Source organism: Phoca vitulina, unplaced genomic scaffold (genome assembly GCF_004348235.1).
Source record: "Phoca vitulina isolate PV1807 unplaced genomic scaffold, GSC_HSeal_1.0 scaffold33, whole genome shotgun sequence".
Taxonomy (NCBI): domain Eukaryota; kingdom Metazoa; phylum Chordata; class Mammalia; order Carnivora; family Phocidae; genus Phoca; species Phoca vitulina.
In genome coordinates, this window is record NW_022589736.1 from 19,907,625 (window position 1) to 19,930,229 (window position 22,605).

The 22,605-nt window shown below is 37.2% G+C and overlaps 1 protein-coding gene across 1 annotated transcript in view; it reads left to right on the plus strand.

The window, feature by feature from the left end:
• Positions 1-22,605, plus strand: part of MALRD1 (MAM and LDL receptor class A domain containing 1) — an 803,589-nt gene that overhangs the window by 17,687 nt on the left and 763,297 nt on the right. Inside the window, exon 3 of the mRNA XM_032425534.1 lies at positions 7,415-7,555. Within this exon, the coding sequence (XP_032281425.1) occupies positions 7,415-7,555 (141 nt within the window). The remainder of the gene's footprint in view (positions 1-7,414; positions 7,556-22,605) is intronic.

Here is a 22,605-nt window from a genome sequence, read left to right on the forward strand (position 1 = left end):
CAGCAATCTGTTGTGTTTCTACAAACTAATAACAAATTATCAGAAAGAGAAATTAAGAAAACAGTCCAGTTTACAATGGCATCAAAAAGTATAAAATACCTAAGAATAACAAAGGTGGTAGAAGACCTGCTCTGAAAGTATAGTATAAAACATTGATAAAGAAATTGAAGATTACACAAATAAATAGATATATTATGCTCATGGATTAGAAGAATTAACATTGTTAAAATGTCCATACTACCCCAAGCAATTTACAGACTCAGTGCAATCCCTATCAAAATACCCATGGCATTTTTCACAGAACTAGAACAAATAAACCTAAAATTTGTGTGGAACCACAGAAAAACCCAAACAGCCAAAGCAATCTTGAGAAAGAAGAACAAAGCTGGAGGTATCAGGCTCCCAGATCTCAAACTATACTACAAAGCTATTATAATCAAAACAGTATGGTACAAACACAAAAACAGACACATAAATCAATAGAAAGAATAGAGGGCCCAGAAATAAATGCACACTTATATGGTCAATTAGTAAATGACAAAGAAGACAAGTATATACATTAAGGAAAGATAGTTTCTTCAATAGATGGTGTTGGGAAAATTGGATTGCTATGTGCAAAAGAATTAAAATGGGCCTCTTTTGTATACCATATACAAAAATGAACTAAAAATGGATTAAAGGCTAAATGTAAGACCTGAAAATTCCTGGAAGAAAACATAGGCAATAAGCTCTTTGACATGTCTTATAAATATTTTTTTTGGATCTGTCTCCTTAGGCAGGGACAACAGAAGCAAAAATAAACAAATGGGACTACATCAAATGAAAAAACTTTTGCACTGTGAAGGAAACCATCAACATAATGAAAAAACAACTAACTGAATGGGAGAAGATATTCACAAATGATATATCTGATTGGGGTTAACATTCAAAATATATAAAGAACTCATACAACACAATATCAAAAAACAAAGAAACATTTCAATTAAGAAATGGGCAGAGGTTCTGAATGAACATTTTTCCAAAGAGGACATACATTTGGCCAATGGGTACATGAAAAGATGGTCAGCATCACTAATTATCAGGGAAATGCAAATCAAAACAACAATGAGATACCATCTCACACCTGTCAGAATGGTTATTATCATAATAAGTAACAAATGTTGGTGAGGATGTGTGTAAAAGGGAATCCTCCTACACTGTTGGTGGGAACGTAAATTGGTACAGTCACTGTGGAAAACAGTATGGAAGTTCCTCAAAAAGCTAAAAACAGAACTATCATATGATCCCCAAATTCCACTTCTAGGTAGTTATCTGAAGAAAAGGAAAACACTTATTTGAAAAGATATATGCACCCCTATGTTCATCACAGCATAATTTACAATAGCCAAGATATAGAAGCCACCAGCAATAGATGAATGGATAAAAAAGATGTGGTGTATATATATACAATGAAATATTACTGAGCCATAAAAAAGAATGAAATCTTGCCATTTGTGATGACATGGGTAAACCTAAAGGGTATTATGCTAAATTAAATAAATCAGACAGAGAAAGACAAATACCATATGATTTTACTTATATGTTGAATCTAAAAAGCAAAACAAGTGAATAAACAAAACGAAAACAGAAACAGACTTATAGGTATAGATGACAAGATGATGGTTGCCAGAGGGGAGAGGAATGGGAAGATAGATGAAATGTGTGAGGGAGATTAAGAGGTACAGTCTTGGGAGGTTGTGGGGGGATGGGGTAATTGGATGACAGGCATTAAGGAGGGCACTTGATATAATGAGCACTGGATGTTATATGGAACTGATGAATCACTAAACTCTACCCTGAAACTAATAATACACTAGATGTTAACTTACTTGAATTTAAATAAAAAAAGAGGTACAGTATACCAGTTAAAAAAAGAAACAAGACATGATGTAATATACTATGTTGCATAATATAGTCAATATTTAATAATATAGCCCTTATACTTCCTGACTTCAAAACTTATTACAAAGCTACGGTAATTAAAGGAGAGTGGCACTGGCATAAAGACAGACACATAGGCCAATGGGATAGAATAGAGAGCCTAGAAATAAGCTTTCATATGTAGGCAAATGATTTTTGACAAGGGTGCCAAGACCATTCAGTGGAGAAGGAACAGCCTGTTCAACAAAAACTGTAAAAACTGTATATCTACATGCAAAAAGATTAAAGTTGGATCCCTACCTTACACCATATACAAAATTAACTCAGAATGGATTGAAAACCTAAATGTAAGAGCTGAAACTATAAAATTCTTAGAAGAAAACACAGAGGAAAAGCTTCACAATAGTGGATTTAGCAATGGCTTCTTGGATGACACCAAAACCATAGGTACCAAAAAACAAACAAACAAAAAAACTAGATAAATTAGAGTTCATCAAAATGAAAACTTTTGCATATCAAAGGACACTATCAGAATGAAAAGGCAATCCATTGAATAAGAGAAACTATTTGCAAATCACATATCTGATATGAGGTTGATATGCAGAATATATGAAGAACTCTCACAACAACAAAAAACAGACAACCTGATTTAAAAATGGACAAAGGATTTGAATAGACATTTCTCCAAAGATGATACACAAATATGAGTAAGCACATGAAAAGATGTTCAACATCACTGATCATTAGGGAAAAGCAAATCAAAACCAGAATGAGATACCACCTCATACCCATTAGGATGGCTATTATAAGCAAACAAAACCCCAGGAAATAACAGTTGTTGGCAAAGATGTTGAAATATTGGAACACTTGTGCAATTGTGGTGGGAATGTAAAATCTTTTAGCTTTTCTGTGAAATGGCATGGCAATTCCTCAAATAATTAAAAATAGAATTATCCACATGACACAATAATTCTATGTCTGGAGATACATCCAAAAGAAATGAAAGCAGGGACTCTTACAGATATTTGTACACCAATGTTCATAGCAGCATTATTCCCAATAGCCAAAAGGTGGAAGCAACCCAAATGTCCTTTCAGAAGATGAATGGGTAAACAAAATGTGGTATGTACATGCAATGGAATATTATTCAGTCTCAAAATGGAAACAAATTCTGATATATGCTGCAACATGGGTGAAGTTTGAGGACATAATACTAAGTGAAATAAACAAGTAACAAAAGGACAAATATTGGGATTCCACTCACATGAGGTATGTAGAGTAGTCAAATCCATAGTGACAGAAAAGAATGGTGGGTGTCAGTAGAATGGTGGGCTGCAGGGAAGAGAGAATGGGAAGTTAGTGTTTAATGGATATGGAGTTTCAATTGGAAAAAACAAAAAGCTCTGGGGTTGGATGGTGGTGATGGTTGCATAACAACGTGAATGTATTTAATACCAGAGAACGGTATACTTAAAAATGGTTAAAAGATAAATTTTATGTCATGTGTATTTTGCCACAATTTTTCAGAAAGAGCAGGACTCATCGTTAAGACTACAACTGGGCCTCAAAGATCTTTTAAGAGGAAGAGAGAAATGCATTATTAATATAGGCCCAGGCAATATTGTGAGATGTGGTTTGCTTTTACTATCTTCTGCCTCTCCCTTTCTAGATTTTTTCATAATTCTTATATTTTCTCTGTCTTCTAAGAACTTTATATTGTGACCATCTACCCATACCATACTTAATTCTGAGTTATGCACCAATTTCTTCACCATCACCACTATTTAAAAGTTTATTCTCTTCCTACTCATTTTCTCAAAAGTATGCCCTAAGTTAACCATCACTTGGAGATATAATTTGATATTTGTCTTCCCATGAAGGTGTTAATGATTAAATCTAAGAGGAACTCTTCAGTGAATTTTAAATGAGAGAGTCAGGCACTGTGGAAGACAATTCGGGGGATAATTGGGCCTTCCAAGCAACCTCAGATCACATCATGAAGACACCCTCCCTCTTTGATTATAGTACATCCCACCTTTGGGATCACAAAATTGGAGAAATGAGTTCCACACGTTCCAAAAGCCCAGGAATATGGATTCTACTGATAAGTTCCTGCACGCTGCTCCTCATTGTTCCATATCCTGTTGAACTGTGGCCTTACTCAACACAATTTAGTGATGGCTATGGTAGCAGAACGCTCTATGCAGGCAGATTTTAGCATAGCAAATAGTTTCAGATTTGGATGTAGACATGTGGCATATGGAATTAAGAGGCAAATCAGCGACAGTGCAAGAAACATGGTTCAAATGGTTTAAAATATACAACTCTCTGTTGGGGGAAAATAAATGGAAAATTTTCAGATGCAAATTTTGAATAATCCAGCAGTTATTAGAAGTTTGTGATTTTTACAAGAAGTACTTGAAAATGTATGCTCATTAGATTCATTTTATAACAAAAAGAACCCCTGTTGAGATTATTCAGAAGGAAAAAAATGTTCTATTTAGCTATTTTTCTAGTTTTAACACTTCCAGAAATCATTATGATTATCTTTCTGTATTAAAAAGAACAAAACATCGTGAACAGAAGTCAACTAAGTAATTGTAATGCAACGTGATTTCTTGGCATTTAAAAGATGTTTGACACTTATATGAGAATGTATGTATATTTCATACACATAGTTGCTGAAATATGGTGGTAAAAATAGTTTAGAATATTTTAGAATTACAAATAGATTGTTGTAAAAATTGCTAGGAACTACAGGAAACTTGAAAATCTATTTATGCAGATACATGCATAGCTAATTGAATGACACACACACATATATATACAAATAATTATATATAATTTTGTTCATTTTTTTTTTTTTTGTTCAACCAGATTCTCTGGATCACGAGAGGTCCATGAGGTAATAATTGGGATATTCCAGCTATTCTAAATATTTCAAAGGCCTTATGGCAATTGTAAATTTAGCCATGGTATGATTCCCAGACTAATCAAATTTCTTAGCTTTTGGATAGAATGACATCAATTCAGTCTGGAAATACTGGTTCCTTCAGGCTGACTAGAACTTCTAACTCTAGGGTTTTTTTTTTTTTTAAGATTTTATTTATTTATTTGACAGAGAGATACACAGCGAGAGAGGGAACACAAGCAGGGAGAGTGGGAGAGGGAGAAGCAGGTTTCCCGCTGAGCAGGGAGCCCGATGCGGGGCTCAATCTCAGGACCCTGGGACCATGACCTGAGCCAAAGGCAGATGCTTAACCATCTGAGCCACCCAGGTGCCCCCTAACTCTAGGTTTTTGATCAAAATAGGAGAGTGAACTAATAATTAGGCCTCAGAACAGAGCTTTATGAGCTCATGTTCTGAAGTCAGAAAGACCTTGGTTCTTTTTTTTTTTTAATTTTTTTATTGTTATGTTAATCCCCATACATTACATCATTAGTTTTAGATGTAGTGTTCCATGATTCATTGTTTGTGCATAACACCCAGTACTACGTGCAGAACATGCCCTCTTTAATACCCATCACCAGGCTAACCCATCCTCCCACCCCCATCCCCTCTAGAACCCTCAGTTTGTTTCTGAGAGTCCATCATCTCTCATGGTTCGTCTCCCCCTCCGATTTCTCCCCCTTCATTCTTCCCCTCCTGCTATCTTCTTCTTTTTTTTTTTTTCTTAACACGTATTGCATTATTTGTTTCAGAGGTACAGATCTGAGATTCAACAGTCTTGCACAATTCACAGCGCTTACCAGAGCACATACCCTCCCCAGTGTCTATCACCCAGTCACCCCATCCCTCCCACCCCACCCCCCACTCCAGCAACCCTCAGTTTGTTTCCTGAGATTAAGAATTCCTCATATCAGTGAGGTCATATGATACATGAGAAAGACCTTGGTTCTAATCTTAGCCCCAGCACTCACTAGCTGGTCTATCTTGGGTGAGTTACTTTATGTCTGTAACACATGGTCTAAACTGCTTCACTTTTTAAAAAAAGGATTTTGTTTATTTATTTATTTATTGGAGAGAGAGAGAGCATGAGGGGGGAGGGGCAGCGGGAGAAGCAGACTCCCCGTTGAACAGGGAGCTTGACGTGGGGCTCAATCCCAGGACCCCAGGATCATGACCTGAGCTGAAGGCAGACAATTAACTGACTGAGCCACCCAGTTGCCCCAGCTTCTTCACTTTTAAAATGGAAAAAAATGCCTGATTCATATGGTTATTGTAAGGAATAAATAAACAACTGCAAGTAGAATGCCTAGCACAGAACAAACTACCTTTATAAATTGTAGCTATTAAGATTCCTGTTATTACAGAATACAGCTGGTCTATGAGATCTTTCAAAATAAGGGATCTAGGAGTAAAATAAATGAAATAGACCATTGGTAATAAAGCGAGTTTACTTGTCATTCAAAAGTGATATTTCTAAATCAGCTTTCAGTACTCATATGTATGATCTCAAGAACATGCATCCGATATATCATTATTAAATAATATTTTGTCTAAAATGTGCTTAAGTAAAAATTATGATTTCGTGACTGGGTTGCCAGATGCTGCCTAAGCATTCACCAGCATATTCACTCCCACGGTGGCTAATGCAACCAGTCAGGGCAAGAACAAACTTGTCAAAGGAGAATCTCCATGGTTGTTAAGAACTATAACCCAGCAGGGGCTATTGTGGTCGAGATAACCTATTTTTTAGAGAGTTGACATTTACAGATGTTGGATAATGAAATAAAGCCCGACCTGGTGGTTATTATGAACAACCAAATGTCCAAATCCTTCAGCTTCTGCCAAACTGCTTGGATCAGTTAAACCTGGGGAAAAGACAAAAAGAGCCAGAAATTGCCTTTGTTGTAATAAAAGCACCAAGAATTCCAAGAACTTGATACTCAACAGGAAGGTGCTATATTTAATTCCAGGGGTGCATCACAGCCACGGATGGTCGATCTTTAGTCAGAAGGTCCTTGGTGATGTGTTTGCCCACACCTGAGATTCTGATATGCCTGGAAGGCTGAAATATTGAGGTGGAGCTGAAGATATAACCTTAATAATAATTCCTCATATTTTATAGTTCTAAGAGTTGTATTTTATATAAATTATGTCATTCGATTCTTATAGCAGTCATTTGAGGGAGAGAGGGCAGGATGTCATTATTCTAATCTTATAAGGGAAGAAAAGGGCTTGCTATGGTTAAATGGTTTAGCTAAAGCACTCCTGTAATAGACAAAACCAGGATTAGGTCCTCTGTCTTCTGACCTCGCGTGGCCTTCTTTCTGTTTGACCACACTGGTTTTGTATGTACTGATTTATTAGAATGTCATCTGCAAAAAAGCTTTGCATTAATAAAGTAGACTTAAAATGTGCAAAATAGTCCTTATGTTAATCTACATTCGCTGTTTGTTGCTAAGCTTTTTTTTTTTTTCTCTACTCTTGTCTGATTTCTTAAGAAGCCAAATGGGGTTGTGAAAGCTAATTTCTTTATTTTCTCATTAGGCTCCAGTTATGAAAGATGTGATTTTGAAAATGGGCTCTGTAGTATGACACAAGATCAGAGTCTGCAACTTGGTTGGACAAAGAGAAGTGGGATGACTGGTCTCTCACCTCCATTTTATGATCACAACGGTGATATGTCTGGTAAATGCTTTGAATTTCTTTCTTTTTTTCTTGTCAAGTGGTTGATTATCAGTAGAATATTGGCTGATATTTAGATATCAATTATTATAATGTCTAACTCTATGCCTTCTTTAACCATTTTCAGGATGTTTATGATACAAAATATCACAATGGAGTCTCATAGTTGCGTTCCTGGGATCCTGAAGGTCTACCTAGACAATGATTGGGATTTTCTAGCTGTTTTGATTCTTTATGGAAAATGAAAAATTTAACATGATAATGCTACATAGGTTAATTCATCAGATTACTTTGCTTTTGGCTATACTGATTTCAGCTCTAACAACACTTGTTTTCTCAGGCTATCTAGGAGGCTCCGATGGGCTGCTCATTAGCCTCTGAGGTGGCTCTGGAGCCAGACTTTTATTCATTTCTTTATTTGATAACTAATGAACTTAATTCATTCATCATTTTGTACCAGGTGATTAAGATATTTTATTTTATTTTATTATTTTTTTTAAAGATTTTATTTATTTATTTCAGAGAGAGAGACATAGCGAGAGAGGGAACACAAGCAGGGGGAATGGGAGAGGGAGAAGCAGGCTTCCCGCGGAGCAGGGAGCCAATGCGGGGCTCGATCCCAGGACCCTGGGATCATGACCTGAGCCGAAGGCAGACGCTTAACGGCTGAGCCACCCAGGCACCCCGTGATTAAGATATTTTAGTGAGCAAAAATCAACTCTATGCCTTCCCTCATTTGTTGGACTTACACATGATATGAAAAGAGGTAGTATATTGCTTGGCATTACTAATTGAAGGCTGGAGATTTTTTATAAAGGTGATGTTTCTCTCATAACAATAAGGAAAAAAAAGTAAAAAGTATAAGACTTTCTTAGATCAGTGTTTATACTAATACTATACTAATACTAAACTTCTCAAATACAAGGAGAAAAATCACTCTAAATAAGTGATGTATAAATGTAATATTTTACGCTGTTCATCTTTATGATTCTCAGGTACAACAAACTGAGGGTTGCTGAAGAGGAGGTGGGTGGGCGGATGGCATAACTGGGTAATGGGCATTAGGGAGGGCACTTGATGTAATGAGCACTGTGTGTTATATGCAACTGATGAATCACTAAATTCTCCCCCTGAAACTAATTATACAGTATGTTAATTAAATGGAGTTTAAGGAATTTAAAGTTTATTTTATTATGTTATGTTAATCACCATCATTAGTTTTAGATGTAGTGTTCCATGATTCATTGTTTGCATATAACACCCAGTGCTCCATGCAGTATGTGCCCTCTTTAATATCCATCACCAGGCTGACCCATCCCCCTTCCCCCTCCCCTCTAGAGCCCTCAGTTTGTTTCTCAGAGTCCATAGTCTCTCATGGTTCGTCCCCCCCTTCAATTTCCCCCCCTTCATTTTTCCCTTCCTGCTATCTTCTTCTTTTTTTTTTTTAACATATAATGTATTATTTGTTTCAGAGGTACAAGTCTGTGATTCAACAGTCTTACACAATTCACAGCACTCAACATAGGACATACTCTCCCCAATGTCTATCACCCAGCCACCCCATCCCTCCCACCCCACACCACTCTAGCGACCCTCAGTTTGTTTCCTGAGATTAAGAATTCCTCATATCAGTGAGATCATATGATACATGTCTTTCTCTGATTGACTTATTTCGCTCAGCATAATACCCTCCAGTTCCATCCACATTGTTGCAAATGGCAAGATTTCATTCCTTTAGATGGCTGCATAATATTCCATTGTATATATATACCACCTCTTCTTTATCCATTCATCTGTCAGTGGACATCTTGGCTCTTTCCACAGTTTGGCTATTGTGGACATTGCTGCTATAAACGTCAGGGTGCATGTACCCCTTCGGATCCCTACATTTGTATCTTTGGGGTAAATACCCAGTAGTGCAATTGCTGGGTTATATGGTAGCTCTATTTTCAACTTTTTGAGGAACCTCCATACTGTTTTCCAGAGTGGCTGCACCAGCTTGCATTCCCAGCAACAGTGTAGGAGGGTTCCTCTTTCTCCACATCCCCACCAACATCTGTCATTTCCTGACTTGTTAATTTTGTGGCTAGGACTTCTAATACTATGTTGAATAGCAGTGGTGATAGTGGACATCCCTGCCATGTTCCTGACCTTAGGAGGAAAGCTCTGTTTTTCCCCATTGAGAATGATATTCGCTGTGGGTTTTTGATAGTTGGCTTTTATGATATTGAGGTATGTACCCTCTCTCCCTCTACTCTGAAGAGGTTTGATCAAGAAAGGATGCTATACTTTGTCAAATGTTTTTTCTGCATCTATTGAAGAGGATCATATGGTTCTTGTTTTTTCTTTTATTAATGTATTGTATCACATTGATTGATTTGTGGATGTTGAACCAACCTTGCAGCCCAGGGGTAAATCCCACTTGGTCGTGGTGAATAATCCTTTTAATGTACTGTTGGATACTATTGGCTAGTATTTCGGTGAGAATTTTTGCATCCATGTTCATCAAGGGTATTGGTCTGTAATTGTCCTTTTTGATGGGGTCTTTGGTTTTGGGTTCAAGGTAATGGTGGCCTCATAAAATGAGTTTGGAAGTTTTCCTTCCATTTCTATTTTTTTGGAACAGTTTCAGAAGAATAGGTATTAATTCTTCTTTAAAAGTTTGGTAGAATTCCCCTGGGAAGCCATCTGGCCCTGGGCTTTTGTGTTTTGGGAGATTTTTGATGACTGCTTCAATTTCCTTAGTGGTTATAGGTCTGTTCAGGTTTTCTATTTCTTCCCGGTTCAGTTTTGGTAGTTGATACATCTCTAGGAATGCATCCATTTCTTCCAGGTTATCTAATTTGCTGGCATATAGTTGCTCATAATATGTTCTTATAATTGTTTGTATTTCTTTGGTGTTGGTTGTGATCGCTCCTCTTTCATTCATGATTTTATTTATTTGGGTCATCTCTTTTTGATAAGTCTAGCCAGGGGTTTATCAATCTTGTTAATTCTTTCAAAGAACCAGCTCCTAGTTTTGTTGATCTGTTCTACTATTGTTTTGGTTTCTATTTCATTGATTTCTGCTCTGATCTTTATTATTTCTCTTCTCCTGCTGGGGTTAGGCTTTATTTGCTGTTCTTTCTCCAGCTCCTTTAGGTGTAGGGTTAGGTTGTGTATTTGAGACCTTTCTTGTTTCTTGAGAAAGGCTTGTATTGCTATATACTTTCCTTTTAGGACTGCCTTTGCTGCATCCCAAAGATTTTGAACAGTTGTGTTTTCATTTTCATTGGTTTCCATGATTTTTTTAAATTCTTCTTTAATTTCCTGGTTGACCCATTCATTCTTTAGTAGGATGCTCTTTAGCCTCCATGTATTTGAGTTCTTTCCGACTTTCCTCTTGTGATTGAGTTCTAGTTTCAAAGCATTGTGGTCTGAAAATATGCAGGGAATGATCCCAGTCTTTTCGCACCGGTTGAGACCTGATTTGTGACCTAGGATGTGATCTATTCTGGAGAATGTTCCATGGGCACTAGAGAAGAATGTGTATTCTGTTGCTTTGGGATGGAATGTTCTGAATATATCTGTGAAGTCCATTTGCTCCAGTGTGTCATTGAAAGTCTTTACTTCCTTGTTGATCTTTTGCTTAGATGATCTGTCCATTTCAGTGAGGGGGGTGTTAAAGTCCCCCACTATTATTGTATTGTTGTCGATGTGTTTCTTTGCTTTTGTTATTAATTGGCTATATAATTGGCTGCTCTCATGTTAGGGGCATAGATATTTACAATTGTTAGATCTTCTTGTTGGATAGACCCTTTAAGTAGGATATAGTGTCCTTCCTCACCTCTCATTATAGTCTTTGGTTTAAAATCTAATTTGTCTGATCTAAGGATTGCCACCCCAGCTTTCTTTTGGTGTCCATTAGCATGGTAAATGGTTTTCCACCCCTTCACTTTCAATCTGGGGGTGTCTTTGGGTCTAAAATGAGTCTCTTGCAGACAGCTTATCGATGGGTCTTTTTTTTTAATCCAGTCAGATACCTGGGTGTCTTTTGATTGGGGCATTTAGCCCATTTACATTCAGGGTAACTACTGAAAGATATGAATTTAGTGCCATTGTATTGCCTGTAAGATGACTGTTACTGTATATTGTCTGTGTTCCTTTCTGGTCTATGTTGCTTTTAGGCTCTCTCTTTGCGTAGAGGACCCCTTTCAATATTTCTTGTAGGGCTGGTTTCATGTTTGCAAATTCCTTTAGTTTTTGTTTGTCCTGGAAGCTTTTTATCTCTCCTTCTATTTTCAATGACAGCCTAGCTGGATATAGTATTTTTGGCTGCATATTTTTCTCATTCAATGCTCTGAAGATATCATGCCAGTCCTTTCTGGCCTGCCAGGTCTCTGTGGATAGGTCTGTTGTCAATCTAATGTTTCTACCATTGTAGGTTACAGATCTCTTCTCCTGAGCTGCTTTCAGGATTTTCTTTTTGTGTCTGAGACTCATAAGTTTTACTATTAGATTTTGGGGTGTTGACCTCTTTTTATTGATTTCGAGGGGAGTTCTCTGTGCCTCCTGGATTTTGATGCCTGTTTCCTTTCCCAAATTAGGGATGTTTTCTGCTCTAATTTGCTCCAATATACCTTCTGCCCCTCTCTCTCTTTCTTCTTCTTCTGGGATCCCAATTTCTAATATTGTTTCATCTTATGGTATCACTTATCTCTCGAATTCTTCCCTCGTGAATCCAGTAGTTGTTTATATTTCTTTTTCTCAGCTTCTTTATTTTCCATCCTTTGGTCTTCTTTATCACTAATTCTCTTTTCTGCCTCATTTATCCTAGCAGTTAGAGTGTCCATTTTTGATTGTACCTCATTAATAGCCTTTTTGATTTTGACTTGGTTAGATTTTAGTTCTTTTATTTCTCCAGAATGGGTTTCTCTAATATCTTCCATGCTTTTTTCAAGCCCAGCTAGTATCTTTAAAATTGCTGTTCTTGAACTCTAGTTCCGACACTTTACTAATGTCCATATTGATTAGGTCGGTGGCTATCGGTATTGTCGCGTTCTTTTTGTTGAGGTGATTTTTTCCGTCTTGTCTTTTTGTCCAGAGGAGAATAGATGAATGAGAGAACAAAATGCTAATAGGGTAACAACGACCCCAGAAAAATATACACTAAACAAATCAGAAGAGACCTGAAACCGGGGGAAAAGAAAGGGCAAGAAAGAAAAAAGAAAAAAGAAAGAAAAAGAAAAGATACAAACAAACAAACAAAAAAACCAGAATATGGTTTTTTGGCTGGTGCATAGATCAGTGCCACACACTAGATTTGGGGCGTATTTTGGTCTGTTAGAAGAAAGTGCCTCCCAAAATTTTAAAGAAAGAAAAGCTTATATATGTACAAAAATAAGGGTAAATATGATGAAGGGATGGAATATGACTGTAAAGATGAAAATTATAAAAGATTTTATAAAAGGAATTGATAAGAAATTGGTTGAGAAAAGAAAGAAGAGGATTTAAAAATAAAAGAAAGGGGGGGAGAGAATGTGATCAGGGAGGAGACTAGAACAAATCCATACACTAGAGATTTAGGGTATATTTTGATCTGTTAGAAGAAACTGTAATCCAAAATTTTAAAGAGAGAACAACTTATATATATATATACCAAAAATAAGGTTAACTACTATGAAGGGATAGAATATGACTCTAAAAATGAAAAATAAAAAAGATTTTTTAAAAAAGGGATTGATAAGATGTTGGTTGATAAAGGGAAAAAGAAAAATTAAAAAAAAAGAAAAGAAAAAGACAGTTAACAAAAAAAAATAACTTTGAAAGACTAAAGAATCATGGGAAAAAAGCCATGGATTCTATGTGCATTATTCCCCTAGCACTGGAGTTCTGCCGTTCTCATTGATCGGTAAACTTGGTCTCGGCAGGCTGTTCTCGCTGATCTTCTGGGGGAGGGGCCTGTTGCCGTGGTTCCCAAATGTCTTTGCCGGAGGCGGAATTGCCCCGCCCTTGCCGGGTCAGGGGCTAAGTAATCTGCTTGGGTTTGCTCTCGGGAGCTTTTGTTCCCTGCAAGCTTTCCGTACAGCTTTGGAGGCCGAGAGTGAAAATGGTGGCCTCCCAATCTCCGCCCCGGAGGAGCCGAGAACTCAGGGCCCCGCTCCTCAGTGAGCCCCCAGAGAAAAGCAGTCAGTCAGTCCCGTCTCCCCGGTCTCCGGCCACACTCCGTGCTCACCCGGCCTGTGACCGCGCGTTTCTATCTCTGGCACCCGACTTGGTGTGGAGTCTCCAAACCCAGCAGATCCCTGTGGTGCGCTCCCACGCCGCTCCTCCAGGGGAGGAAGGGGAGTCTCCCCGGATCTGCTGCTTGTTGGGTCCCTGCTGGAGGAGCAGTGGCCCGACTGTGCCACGGATCACGGTTTATGGCAACCCCGAGCTGAGAGCCCGCGCCTCGGCTCCGTCTCTGCAACCGGCTTCCCTGCTCTGATACCTGGGAGCTCTGCTGCACTCAGGCACCCCCGGTCTTTCTGTGACCCTGAGGGTCCTGAGACCACACTGTCCCGCGAGGGTTCCACCCCCGACTTAGCCACTGGAGCTACATTCCTCAGCGGAGCCGACTTCTAAAAGTTCCGATTTTGTGCTCCTCGGCTCTATCACTTGCCAGTAATGGCTGATGGAGGCCCCCTCCCCCGTGGTCTATCCTTCCGAATATCACCTTGGATTCACTTCTCCGCATGTCCTACCTTCCAGAAAGTGGTCGCTTTTCTGTTCAGAGCGTTGCTGCTATTCATTCTTAGATCTGTTGAGTTTGTAGGTGTTCAGAATGGTTTGATCCCTATCTAGCTGAATTCCTGGGACCAGACGAAATTTAGGTCTCCTACTCCTCCACCATCTTGCTCCTCCCCTGAATTTAAAATTTTTTTAATGGAATTAAAATAAAACTTTATCAAACACCTAAAAAAAAAAAAAAGTGATGTTTCTCTCAAATAAATACAACCTAATTTTAAATGTGAGTATTTTCCCTAGAGATAATTTAAAGCAAGTCAATGTTGAGGTATCAGGTGTTAATTGTTTGGAAATGTTTGCATAAAACCTACAGATGTGGATTAGGATCCTGGCTCCATCACTTACTAGGTGTGTGATCTTGAGCAATTTACTTTTTTTAAGCCACAGTTTCTCAACTCTGAGAGGGGGAATGATAATACTTAGTTCATAGGTAGTTGATGTAAGAGCTAAATGAGATTTGTGGGTATAACTTCCCATAAAACATCTGACATTCAAGAAAGGTTGATATTTAGTACATTTCTGGATAATTTTGGTGTTCCTAACTCCAGCTTCTAGGTAAGTGAACTGAAGTTTGTTAATTTGCTTGGCTTTGATGGCAAAAATACTTTTCATTAATTTATTTATTTATTTATTAAATTTTATTTTACTATGTTATGTTAGTCACCATACAATAAATCATTAGTTTTTGATGTAGTGATCCATGATTAAAAATACTTTTTAAAAGGAATCTTTGACAATTGTTAAGAATAAGCCAACTTTATCACAAACAAGAGATCAGCTTTTCAAACAGGACCAACAACTTGCTGCAATACAGAAAATTTTTATGATGTGTTCAGTTGTGTCAAATGGTGATGATATTGAATCTGGTTCCCATCTTTTAGTCATTACAATACCTTGCAAAGTTTTTGATTCTATATATATCTCTCTGTTAGAACCTCCCCACTGCTTCTATCTTATACTTAAAGACTTCACAGCATGCATTTACTTATCCTAGGCTTCTTCTTGGGCAGAATACCTGAAATTTTCTCCTTTTGTTGCATGTGGCTCTTTTTCTATGCCTTTTGTGTGCCTCCTCGTCTTCGAGTTAGACAATCAGAATCCTTGTCATTGTGCTTCCTGCTTCCCTCTTTCCTCCCTCCTCCCTCTCTTCCCTCTTTTCTTTCTTCCTACTTTTTTCTCATTTTGTCATGCTGATTTTTTTGATAGCCAGTCAAGAAATAAAATGGGGGCAATTACATCAAATTTGAGATGTTTTATAGGCCGATACCATTGTAGCTACATCACTTGGTTTGAATTCAGATCTCTGGAGTCAAACTAGATGGGTTTGAACCCTGGCTGTCAACCTGCTGTCTGTGTGGTCTCAGTTTCCTCATCTGTAAAGTGGGAATAAGACAAGCCTCATAGGGAGAAGGGGGCAAAATATTGCCTGGCGTAATTATTGAAGGCTGGTGATTTTAATAATAGAAATGCATCTCTTCTAACTACAATTAAATGTTAAAATATGAGTATTTCCCTAGATATAATTTTAAATAAGCCAATGTTCTGCCTTTAGATATTAGCTGTGTGAAAATGTTTATAGAAAAATCATCTTGTTGGAATCTTGTCTCCATTCAAAAATCCTTATTTCATGAGTATTAATAAAATTTTTGATTAACTTACTCTTGAAATAATTTGCTAGTACTCCAACATAATATTTTCCATCATGTAATCAATGCCTGGAGAAGTTTTCAGAGCTAATTTTGAAAATCTATTAGAACATTAAAAACATCACTGTGTCAATATTTGAAGTCTACTAAAGCTTGGAGCAGAGTGATTAAAATATTGATTTTTAAAAAGTATATAGCATTGCATTTAGATGAAAAGGTATCGTTACAAAAATTCAATTATGTCTTTGCAACAATGGTAAAACTTTATATTTTAAAAAATAATGGAATATGAGTTTTTCTTGTAACGCTTATCAGAATATCAAGTTTTAAATAATTCTAGAGTTCAGGGGATATTAACGGAGATACATGAGGATTTTAAAATGTGTAATTCACTATAAATGTAAAATGTATAGGTTATCAGAGATGAAAAATACTTGGGGCACCTGGGTGGCTCAGTTGGTTAAGCGTCTGCCTTTGGGTCAGGTCATGATCCCAGGGTCCTGGGATCAAGCCCCTCATCAGGCTCCCTGCTCAGCGGAGAGCCTGCTTCTCCCTCTCCCTCTGCTGCTCCCCCTGCTTGTTCTCTCTCTCTCTGCCAAATAAGTAAGTAAAAAATCTTTAAGAAATAATAATTTATTTGAAAAGTTAACATTTCCCTCTATATTGCAGATTATTTTTCTTATTTGGGTATTTAAAATCAGGTTTAAATGGAAATATTAGAACTCATGTTATTTTGACCAATTATTAAATTAGATCTAAAATCCATATATTATATTATGACACACACAAACTATTAAACATCATCCAATCTTTTAATTTTATTCTAGAGAGTGTGATGATCTTAGCCTAGGACTGAAGGCCCTTTGCTATTCTCAATGGCCACACCTGCAATGACCCATTGCTGGGGCATTTCTTCGGTTGTGTGGGATTGCTGGGTAGCACATAATAGCTTTGAAAGTTTCATTTACATTGTTCCTTTTTTTTTTTTTTTTTTAAGATTTTACTTATTTATTTGAGAGAGAGAGACTGCAGAGAGAGAGAGAGCATGAGTAGGGGGGAAAAATAGAGGGAGAGGGAGAAGCAGGCTCCCCACTGAGCAGGGAGTCCCATGGGGGCTCGATCCCAGGACCCTGGGATCATGACCTGAGCCGAAGGCAGATGCTTAACCAACTGAGCCACCCAGGCACCCCTCATTTACACTGTGTTTCTTAATTCGTGGCCATAATAACTCTGTTTTGTCTAGTAAGCTATAAGCAGGGTCTGTGTGCCCAGTTATTTTTTATTTGTATAGTTCCCTCCCAGTTTATTACAATTTTTTCAATCATATGGAAAGCTTCAAAAAATTTTTACTGTGAATAGCCATATACCCACCACTTAAGTTTTACAACCAAAATTACTGTATTTGTTTTATGAAATATCTATCCATCTACTGATCCCTTTCCCCATCTATCAATCCATTATATTTTCAATGCATTCCAAAGAAATTGCAGAAATCACTTTACCCCAAGTACGTTAGCATGGTATCATCTAGATGTAGGGGTCAACAAACCATGGCCTGTGATCATTTTCCTGTTTTTGTAAATAAAGTTTTATTGCAACACAGCCCCACCCACTCATTCACAAAGTGCCCATGTCTGCTTTTGTGCTACAGCCTTGGAGTTGTGTCACTGTGACAGAAACCATACGGTCCACCAAGCCTAAACTATTTGGCCTTTTAAGAAAAAGTGCATTTGCCCCTGTTAGAATTCAATATTCATTACAATTATTTTTTTAAATTTTGAGGTAAAATTTACATTACATGAAAACACCAATCGTAAGTGTACTATTTGATAAGTTCTGACAAATGCATTCACCTGTGCAACCTGAACACTTAACAAAATGTAGAACATTATTGTCAAGCCAGAAAGTTCACTCATATAACTTCCTAACCAATCCTTGCTCCTACCCTCCACTCCCAAGACCAAGACAATGACCATTTTAATTTCTTCCCTCATGGATTTGTCTTTCCTGTTCGAGAACTTCATGTACATGAACCCATACAGTGTATACACTTTGTGCAAGGCTTTGTTCACTTAGCATAATGCTTCAGATTCATCCATGTTGTAGCATGTATCATGAGTTCTTCCCTTTTTATTACTGAATAGTGTGCAATTGTATGAGATTATCCATCCATTCTCCTATTGTTGGACACCTCTGTTTTTTTTCCTGTTATGGAATGTCATGCTATAAACATTTGTATAGAAATAAGTCTTTGTGTCCTGATGTTTTTAATTCTCTTGGGTAAATATCTAGAAGTGAGATGCTGTGTCAGTGAATGTTCAGTTTTATGAGAACTGCAAGGGCTTTTTCTAAGATGTTTATAATTTGTTTTGTCTAAGTGGATGGTTAACTTGCTTAGACTCAAATTGAAACCTCTGTTTTGTTTGTTGTCATCAGAAGTTCAAATATCAATTCAGTTCTTTTAACCTTTACTAGATGTGCTCCCTGCCTACACATGCATGTTTTAATTTTAGCCCGGGATTTGAGTAGTTTATTCACGAAACATAAGCCAACTCTTCTTCTGGCTCTCTTCTTTCTAGAATCCTTCCCTTTATTTATGGTGGATCTGGCTGGCCTAGTTTCCTTTCTTTGATTCTTCCAGCCAAGGAGACAGCAGCTTTTCTATCAGAATTTTAGTCACACGCACCAGCTACAACCACAGCCTAACCTCAGGCCAAAGTCTGAAGGAATCTAACATGTTCTGATCCCTTTCTCCAAGTTTCTGTTCCCATAAAAATATGCCTCTTTGGTTTATCTTTTCTTGAGGTCTTAACTTCTAGGGTTTTTTTTTTTTTTTTTGTATAAGTATTATATTTATCACTGGACATTCTCATATCAGCATGCCCATAAACTGCTCCATGCTGCCCTTTGTGATGGGCACTGGGAACCATAATGCATTTCTAAATACTTGGCAGGTGCATGATTTAGACATTGAGTTGTATTATTTTACTAATAATAAACAGCGAAAGACAAAAACTGGAAAAAAAAATCTTACACTCACTGTCTAGATCAAGTTTTTGCAGCCTTTATAGTCTTAATATCTGTTTATTTTTATATCAGTGAAAAATTAATGTTCATTTATTCTTTTATATATTTATTATTTCAAAAAATTCTTATTGAGCATTTACATTGCTCCACATATTATCCTAGGATCTGCAAATATAAGGGTGAAGAAGAACAAAGTTCTTGTCCCCAGGGAACTCACCATCTAGTGATGGAGACATAAACCTTATACCTTTTCTATTCCAGGAATCTGCATATTTTTTTCCTTCAAGGACCAGAGTATAAATAGTTTTGGCTTTTTAGATCATATAGTTTATGTCCCTACTACTCAACCCTGCCATTATGCTGTGGAAGTAGCCATAGACAATACATAAAGATTGAGCATGACTGTGTTACAATAAAACTATTTTTTTATTGATGGACTCTGGAATTTATAATTCATATAATTTTAACATGTCAGCAAATATTATTCTTTTGAACTTTTTCAACCATTTACACATGTAAAAACCCTTAGCTCTCAGGCCATTCAAAATCATGTGGCAGGTGGGATTTGTCTATGAGCCATAGTTTTCAGTCTCAAGTCTGTTCAATAAACATTAATTGAGCATTTTTGCTTCTAACAATATGCACTGTTGGAGATATGTGAGTAGACCAAATTCCTCCTCCAAGAACTAACAGGTAAGTTATCTTGATTTTAGTGGTTAGTGGTCACTTTCGTAGCAAACATAGGTCAGGTGTACCTTGATGTATATTCTGATTTTGTGTAAGAATCAGCTTTATTATGCTGTTATTTCAACATTCATCTGAATTTTCAATGAAGGAGGAGATTTTATGATAGTAGGTCAGCCTGTACCTTACAATAAAAATACAAACAAGATTTGTATTTGTGAAATGAAATTCACCGTATTGTTCCAGCTGTGCCATTTTCAATATTGTAGTAACACTATTTTAAAAGTAAAAAAATAATTAAATGTGAAAATTTTCTTTTTTTGTTTGTTCTTTTATTTTTTTTTATTTTATTTTATTATGTTAGTCACCATACAGTACATCATTAGTTTTTGATGTAGTGATCCACGATCCATTGTTTTTGTATAACACCCAGTGCTCCATGCAGTACGTGCCTCCTTAATACCCATCACGGGCTAACCCGTCCTCCCACCTCCCCTCCCCTCTAAAACCCTCAGTTTGTTTCTCGGAGTCCATAGTCTCTCATGGTTCAACTCCCCCTCCGATTTCCCCCCCCTTCATTTTACCCTTCCTTCTCCTAATATCCTCCATGCTATTCCTTATGTTCCACAAATAAGTGAAACCATATGATAATTGACTTTCTCTGCTTGACTTATTTCACTTAGCATAATCTCCTCCAGTCCTATCCATGTTGGTGTAAAAGTTGAGTATTCATCCTTTCTGGTGGCTGAATAATATTCCATTGTATATATGGACCACATCTTCTTTATCCATTCTTCTGTTGAAGGACATCTCGGCTCTTTCCACAGTTTGACTATTGCGGACATTGCTGCTATGAACATTGGGGTTCATATGGACCTTATTTTCACTACATTTGTGTCTTTGGGGTAAATACCCAGTAGTGCCATTGCTGGGTCATAGGGTAGCTCTATTTTTAATTTTTGAGGAACCTTCACACTGTTTTCCAAAGTGGCTGTAGCAACTTGCATTCCCACCAACAGTGTAAGAGGGTTCCCCTTTCTCCACAACCTCTCCAACATTTGTTGTTTCTTGCCTTGTCAATTTTTGCCATTCTAACTGGTGTAAGGTGGTATCTCAATGTGGTTTTGATTTAAATTTCCCTGATGGCTAATGATGATGAGCATTTTTTCATATGTCTGTTAGCCATTTGTATGTCTTCTTTGGAGAAGTGTTCATGTCTTCTGCCCATTTTTTGACTTGATTATTTGTTTTTTGGGTGTTGAGTTTGAGAAGTTGTTTATAGATCTTGGATACCAGCCCGTTATCTGTAGTGTCATTTGCAAATATCTTCTCCCATTTTGTGGGTTGCCTCTTTGTTTTGTTGACTGTTTCCTTTGCTGTGCAGAAGCTTTTTATCTTGATGAAGTCCCAAAAGTTCATTTTTGCTTTTGTTTCACTAGCCTTTGGAGATGTATCTTGAGAGAATTTGCTGTGGCCGATGTCAAAGAGGTTACTGCCTATGTTCTCCTGTAGGATTTTGATGGATTCCTGTCTCACATGAGGTCTCTCATGCATTTTGAGTTTATCTTTGTGTATGGTGTTAAAGAATGGTCGACTTTCATTCTTCTGTATATAGCTGTCCAATTTTCCCAGCAACATTTATTGAAGAGACTGTCTTTTTTCCATTGCATATTTTTTTCCAGCTTTGTCGAAGATTATTTGACCATAGAGTTGAGGGTCCATATCCGGGCTCTGTATTCTGTTCCATTGGTCTATATGTCTGTTTTTGTGCCAGTACCATGCTGTCTTGGTGGTCACTGCTTTGTAATATAGCTTGAAATCAGGCAACATGATGCCCCCAGCTTTGTTTTTCTTTTTCAACATTTTCTTGGCAATTCAGGGTCTTTTCTGATTCCATACAAATTTTAGGATTGTTTGTTCCAGCCCTTTGAAAAATGTCTTTGGAATTTTGATCGGGATGGCGTTGAAGGTATAGATTGCTCTGCGAAGCATAGACATTTTAACAATGCTTATTCTTCTGATTCATGAGCATGGAATGTTTTTCCATCTTTTTTATGTCTTCTTCAATTTCTTTCATGAGTGTTCTGTAGTTCCTAGAGTATAGATCCTTTACCTCTTTGGTTAGGTTTATTCTGAGGTATCTTATGGAAAAATTTCTTTTATATATTTAGGTGTATGTATTTATATATGGTGGTGACAATTGTGAATTTCAATTCAAAAGCTTTTATTAACCCCAGTGTGTGTAAGACATCATGATACATGCTATGAATATTATAAAGACTATTATGATATATGCTGCATATATGATATGATCTCTTTGAAAAACACCCTTGACAATAACACAATGAATTATAATATGGGGGAAATTTTTTAAAGTGCTGTGATGTTAGTCTGAGCATACTGCTCTGTGGATATAGGCAAATTCTGACACCAGAGAGAAGCACACTCCAAATGGAAACTGATGTCATCACTTTAAGACAAGACTTGAGAAAGGACTTGAAAGATGAGTGGTATTTCAATGGACAGGGAAGTGAGAGACATGATATTTGAGATTGAAAGAACCACCTAAGGACCATGTAGAGATACTTGGTGTGTTCAGGCAGTGATATAGCAGTCTGCTCTGAGGATGCTGTCTTTGGAAATGAAGATTAGGCCAAATGTGTATCTGGGAATGTCAAGAGTTATGTCACCAAAGGTTACTGATTTTGTTCATCAGGACCATTACATTCTCTCTTTTCCCTCCTCTATCCAACTTCTCCACACTTGACAATCCTATTTCTGCTGCTGTCCAACCAGGCAGAAATGAGAGATGCTGATGGATGTATGGCAGTGGCCGAGGTGTTGTACAAAAAATTTCAAAGGCATACATATTTGGTACTTAATGATTCATTCTGCCTCAAGTAGTATTTTGCAGAGAGCTTTATTTCTTCC